We start from the raw sequence: 6,000 nt of genomic DNA, 5'->3' as shown, positions 1-6,000 counted from the left end.
CTCCTGTAGTCTGAACATATACTAAATCTTTCTTAAAACAGCAGCAAGTTCTTAATTTCCAGTAAAACATCCACAGCTCTTTCTAGAAACTGGAAGGAGTGGAAACAGCTGCAGACCTACTTTGGTCAAACACTTTTTTATAGAAATATATATATATATATATATATATATATATATATATATATATATATATATATATATTTTAATAGAACCAAGTGATATAAAGTGACATACCAAGGAAGAATGTATTTACAAACAGTAAAAATAAGCTACTGTGTAAATAATATGCACGAAAATGATTACGATGCCTTTGTAGACATTCTGTAAGAGGTAGGTGACAAGGGGGAGACTGCTCTGCCATCTTCAAATGTCCCCTGATTCTACATTCATCAGTGTTTTTGTATTCTTGTAGGCCCAGGGGATGTTCAATAACTCCCAAGTTTTTCTATATTCCAAGGTCACCACTGTCCCATGAAGCAATGCGCATCTTTATTTGGTCGCTGAGAGCAGATTCTGCCCATAATCGGACTCCTGTTGACAATGACCCTGAAGTGTGACTTTCCGTGCTTTCGGTTGACCTTGTGTTCACCACAACTGTGTCAGTGATGAATCATCCAGTTGTCTCTGCAGAAGATCATAACCACAGGCTAACATTTCTTTAGCAAACATTGCTTAAATGCAGAAGGCCTCTGAGAGAGAAGACATCCCTTTGCTAACTTCCGGTTTCCATCCTGACACTGCACCGTCCTGGTGTGCCAGCCCGTGTCACAGGTTCTAGAACAGGCGAGCCACGGGCCCGTCACCCACTGCAGCTGTGGAGTAGGCGATCCCACTTTATTGCTGCTGTCGCTAGTGACAGAGTTTACTTTTGGAGTGGACTTCTTGGGAACAAAAAAACTGTAACGGACATCTAAGGCTTTAGTTGGGTCTGTTGCAAGAATCTGTACGATTAGAATTTCCTTCGTGGCTGAGTAGCCCATCCCATGTAAGAAGTCATCCCTGTGGCTCCAACCACTATAGTTCATGACTGTTCCATTGATGTCAATGATGGTTTCCGAAGTGGAGATCATGTACTTTCCATTGATAAGGTACTCACCGTTTTTCTTCTTCAGGGCTAAGTAGGCAGTGAATCTAGTCTGGTCTTTGGCTTTGAACTGTCGGACTTTTATGTGAGTCGCGCCTTCCGGGATCCTCACAACATCAGTGTAACCCTTGCTGGAAGCAGGAATGTCCACAGGGGAGAGAGAGAAAAAGAAAGGGGAGGAAAGAAAAGTAAGTAAATGCTTAACAAATGGATAAACAAATAGAAATTCTCTAAAAGTCTCACCTTACCTTAATATAAAGTTTTAATGTATTAAAAAGCTTCATTTTAAATTGCCTTCAAAAATTAATTTTCTTAGAACAAAATAAAATTGCAGTCAGACTATCACATTGTATACATTTGTATTATGATGTTCAAAATTAGGATGATGTTAGCAACCTGCCTTGGTTTTAAAAATTTATACTTCCTTTAGTTAAAGATTTACACAAAAATCACACATCATTATCAAATCTTATCATCTTTACAAAGCTACTTTAGGTTTTTTCTGGCACAAAATGCCCATAAACACAAACCAGCAAAAATCTACCCTCAATTAATCTCATAGAAGTCTTTCAATGAACGTTCCTCAAGCTTGTTTGCATATTAAGATCATGTGAGGATCTTTTAAAAATTCCAAAGCCTACAAATTTAAATCCCCAGATGCCAGAACAGTTAAATCCCCATCTTTCAGGATGGGTCATAGGCAGCAATACTTTTAGAGTTCCCCACACTGTTCCAAGGTGCAGACTAGTTGGGAAACCACGGATTTAATTATTTGTTGGGCTATAGACAGGTTAGAGGCTCTGACTCCATTTCTACTAAAACTCTGGATTTCCTGGGGCAAGACAGAAAATAGAACATAAAATTCTTTAACTGCGTAACCGTAGCTTACCAGAATCATCAAAGGACAAAAGAATCCTTAGTGCCTTAGCAAATTTCCCTGAAAGCTTAGGGTCTGCAAAGTGTTATGGTCAATTGAGCGATGCTTTATGGTGAGTGACATATGAGATAGATCTCTAATAACCCATCATCTGCTCAGGAAAATGGGCAAAGGCATAAATATCTCTGATACCCATAAGGTTGCAGAAAACGCAAGGACAGAAAGGTTAATTAAGCACCAAGGGACTAGACCAGTGGGGAGGAGTCATCTTTTGCCCAAATCTTTGCCTAAGTAATTTCACATTAAGGTCCTCATATGTTTTACTTTCCTAGTTATTTAAATGGAAACAAATACTTTACTTGTGCAGTTTAACGGATGTGTGTGAAATTTAATTATTCACTTCTGAATTCTTACTAAAGTTTAGAGGATACGGGATAACGGATTCATATATGTAAAATCCAAATGTGTTACCCACTCAAACATTTCCTCTGAATTGGAGAGGAGGCTTATCCCCAGGGAAGGCCCCTTTCTATTGGGCATCTGACCTACCATGATGGCCAGACAGGTGTCAGAGCTTCCTACTGTGTTGAAGAGAGAAGATGCAATGCTGATGATGTTGCTTATCTATTCAGTTTGATTCATTAGCTTTTTTTTTTTTTGCTCGCACCACTTAGCTTGCAGGATCTTAGTTTGCCGACCAGGGATTGAACATGGGCCCTCAGCAGTGAAAGCCCGGAGTCCTAACCACTGGACTGCCAGGGAATTCCCTAATTTGATTCATTATCTTAATTTTTCTAATACATTTGGACTAGATTCTGTCACAGGATTTTTTTTTTGAAGTATCTAATATTAAGAGATGAGATATTTCTACAATGGCTTCAAACAAAGCCAGGAGAAAACATTCCATCTTACCTAAAAAGTCTATAATGTGGAGATGTATTCAAGTATTTGCACAAGTTCACTCCAGAGCTAATGAGTGGCAGTTCTAGGCCTCTCGACTCACACTTTATGCTCCTTTTACCACGTCCCCATTGCATGAATCCCTTCCCTCCAACAACTGTACGTCATAACAGTTAAAATAAGTTCTGGTGACGTTCAGAGTTTAAATGATACCAAACAGAGTGTCAAGAAAGCGAAGAATATAGGGTAAGGGAATTAGACGGGAGAGCCTTTTTTTTAATCCTGTTCTTAGAGTCTGACTCATGTTCACGAGAATCGCTGGGAACTCTCAGCACTGCGCAGGCCTCAAACTGAGCTTCCCGAGCCACTGGGAAGTATGAGGATTCATGCCCTGATTGCTTTTCTTTTTTTTTTAAACATCTTTATTGGAGTAAAATTGCTTTACAATGTTCTGTTATTTTCTGCTGTATGACAAAGTGAATAGGCTATACATATTCATATATTCCCATATCTCCTCCCTCTTGCATCTCCCTCCCACCCTCCCTATCCCACCCCTCTAGGTGGTCACAAAGCACCGAGCTTCTCTCCCTGTGCTATGTGGCTGCTTCCCACTAGCTATTTATTTTACATTTGGTAGTGTGTATATGTCCACTCTCTAAACTTCGTCCCAGCTTACCCTTCCCCCTCCCCATGTCCTCAAGTCCATTCTTTACGTCTGCATCTGCGTCTTCATTCCTGTTTTGCCCCTAGGTTCATCAGAACCATTTTTTTTTTCTTAGATTCCACATATATGTGTTAGCATAAGGTATTTGTTTTTCTCTTTCTGACTTACTTCACTCTGTATGACAGATTCTAGGTCCATCCACCTCACTACAAATAACTCAAGTTATTGTTTCTTTTTATGGCTGAGTAATATTCTGTTGTACATACGAGTCACATCTTCTTTATCCATTCATGTGTTGATGGACACTTAGGTTGCTTCCATGTCCTGGCTATTGTAAATAGTCATGCTCTGATTTCTTGATATTTTAGTAAAATAGGTTTCCCTTTGTACTCTTTATTCATTTTCTTTGTACCCTTCTTGGTATCATTTACACTTTAGACATTAACCAGCTTCCTTGGCTACCATGAATGAATGCAGATGTTTTCATATAACTATGAAGTATGAAGTGTGGCTGGCAAGGCAGGGGAATATTCTTTTCTTCAGGGCTATCTCCCCAGTACAAGAACAGTACCTGCCATGAAGGAATACATGCATTCTTACATACTAAGCATGCTGCCATGGAAGGGACATTCTAGTGGGGTGGGGCTTAGACCCCCAAACAAAATATGTGACAATATCTGTTGATTAAGAGCTGTGAAGAAACAGAGTAAGAAGATAGAGGAACGACGAGGATGGGGGAGAGATGCTCCTATTCACTTATGGAAGCCACCACCTTTTTGGGGGGTGGGTAGTGGTGACATTTAACAGACATCTAAAGGAATTCTAGAGGAAGCACTGCTTATTAAGTGTTAAAAATTGTTCCAGGCAGAGGAAATAGTGCACATGCTGCCACTTGCCGTGTTTGAGGAGTGTTGGGAAGCCCAGTATGTTAGCGCAGAGCAAGGGAAGTGGCCAGTGTAGAAGGGACTCAGAGCAGGGCAGGGACCAAATGTTTTAGCATCTCACAGGTTATGAAGAGATCTTGGACACTGACTCTAAGTGAGAAGGTAGCCAATGGAGGGTTGAGCCCAGGAATGCCACCATCTGACTTAGGTGATAAAGTGATGGCTCTCTCTGCTTTGTGAAAAAGAGTCTGTGAGGGGCCAGGGGCCAGGAGACCCATGGGAAGACTGCTGGATTGGTCCAGGCAAGAGACAATGACTACCATATGGCAGTGTTTCTGCTTGTGCGGTAAGGGGCAACCAGATTCTGGACATATGTTGGAAGTAGGACTGAGAGGATGTGCAGATGGATGGATGTGGGGTGTGAGAGAAAATGAGGTGTGAAAGATGACGCCAAAGTTTTGGTACTAGGCAGTAGAAGGATTGAGTTTCCCTTTACTGACACGAAGAAAATTGAGGGAGGAGTGAATTAAAATTAGGATCATATTTGTGAAGAGGTTTGAACTTAGTGCAGTAGTTTAATATGCATTATCTCATTTGGTCCTCACAGCAACATTCATTTGCAAGACAATTACTATTATTTCCATTCTACTCTCAAGGATGCTAATTGTAAAGAAGTTGAGTGACTCTTCAAAGATCACATAGCTGGTGAATTACTGAGCCAGAGCGTGATTGCAAATATTCCAGCTCCAAGATCAATGTTCTCTTTTATCGATCACACTAGGCCAAGATACTTTATATAGGATACTCAAACAGGTCATTTGTACCACATACTATAATCTTGGTCAAATCAATTTGCAAGCAGTTATGTGGGATCCTGCTTGTTGCTATCATGAATGTCTTCCTTCCCCTTTTCAGGTGACATCAAATATGCGGATATTTGTTGTAAATAAAAAAGCTTAATGCTAAATTTAGCATTATAAAAAGAGGTTTATAAGTTGATGTAGGAAGGATACACAGCATACAGTACATAAGGTAAGGTATTATTTTTAAAAAAATAATTTTATTTCTCATTTGGTTCCTGAATTTTTACCCTTCTGTCTTTTTTGTTTTCTTTTTTTCCTTTTTACAAATGGCCTGTGCATGCTATTTTTATGACCTAAGCTATAGCCTCTACTTTGGCATTTATCAGCCAAGTAAAACTGGGTAAGTCTTAAACTTTCAGAGTCCCAATTCCCTCATTTGTAAAGCAAAACGTTAGACTGGATCATTTCTAAGGAGCCTTGAACCTTTGAAATATATTAAAACGCAGGATATAATTGGACTTGCAGGGGTTTTGACCTAGATGGCCCAACACAATTAGATGAATAATTATTATATCGCTAGCAAATAGGATTAGTAATGCATATTTTAATACAGAATAAATTCTCCAGCCATACTTTTTTTTTATCATATCAAAGGTCATTTCTAGTTTTTTACATTACCATGGCATGCGACTGTTTTAAGGAATTCTTATTGTTGACTTGGTTTGTATATTCCTCTCCAGTTAAAGACAACACAGCACATATATCAGGAATACAGGTGAACCTGACCA

General features: G+C 39.5%; 1 protein-coding gene across 1 annotated transcript in view; it reads right to left on the bottom strand.

Moving 5' to 3' along the window:
* Positions 1-240: 240 nt before the first annotated feature.
* The window catches only part of ADAMTS5 (ADAM metallopeptidase with thrombospondin type 1 motif 5), a 44,477-nt gene continuing 38,717 nt past the window's right edge, over positions 241-6,000 (bottom strand). The window contains exon 8 of the mRNA XM_029215304.1: positions 241-1,215. Within this exon, the coding sequence (XP_029071137.1) occupies positions 648-1,215 (568 nt within the window). The 3' untranslated portion in view covers positions 241-647. The remainder of the gene's footprint in view (positions 1,216-6,000) is intronic.

This window comes from Monodon monoceros, unplaced genomic scaffold (assembly GCF_005190385.1).
Source record: "Monodon monoceros isolate NGI ecotype Baffin Bay Population unplaced genomic scaffold, NGI_Narwhal_1 Super_Scaffold_11, whole genome shotgun sequence".
Classification (NCBI taxonomy): domain Eukaryota; kingdom Metazoa; phylum Chordata; class Mammalia; order Artiodactyla; family Monodontidae; genus Monodon; species Monodon monoceros.
Note: the sequence above shows the minus strand (reverse complement) of the source record. Positions and strands in the feature narration are given on the sequence as shown.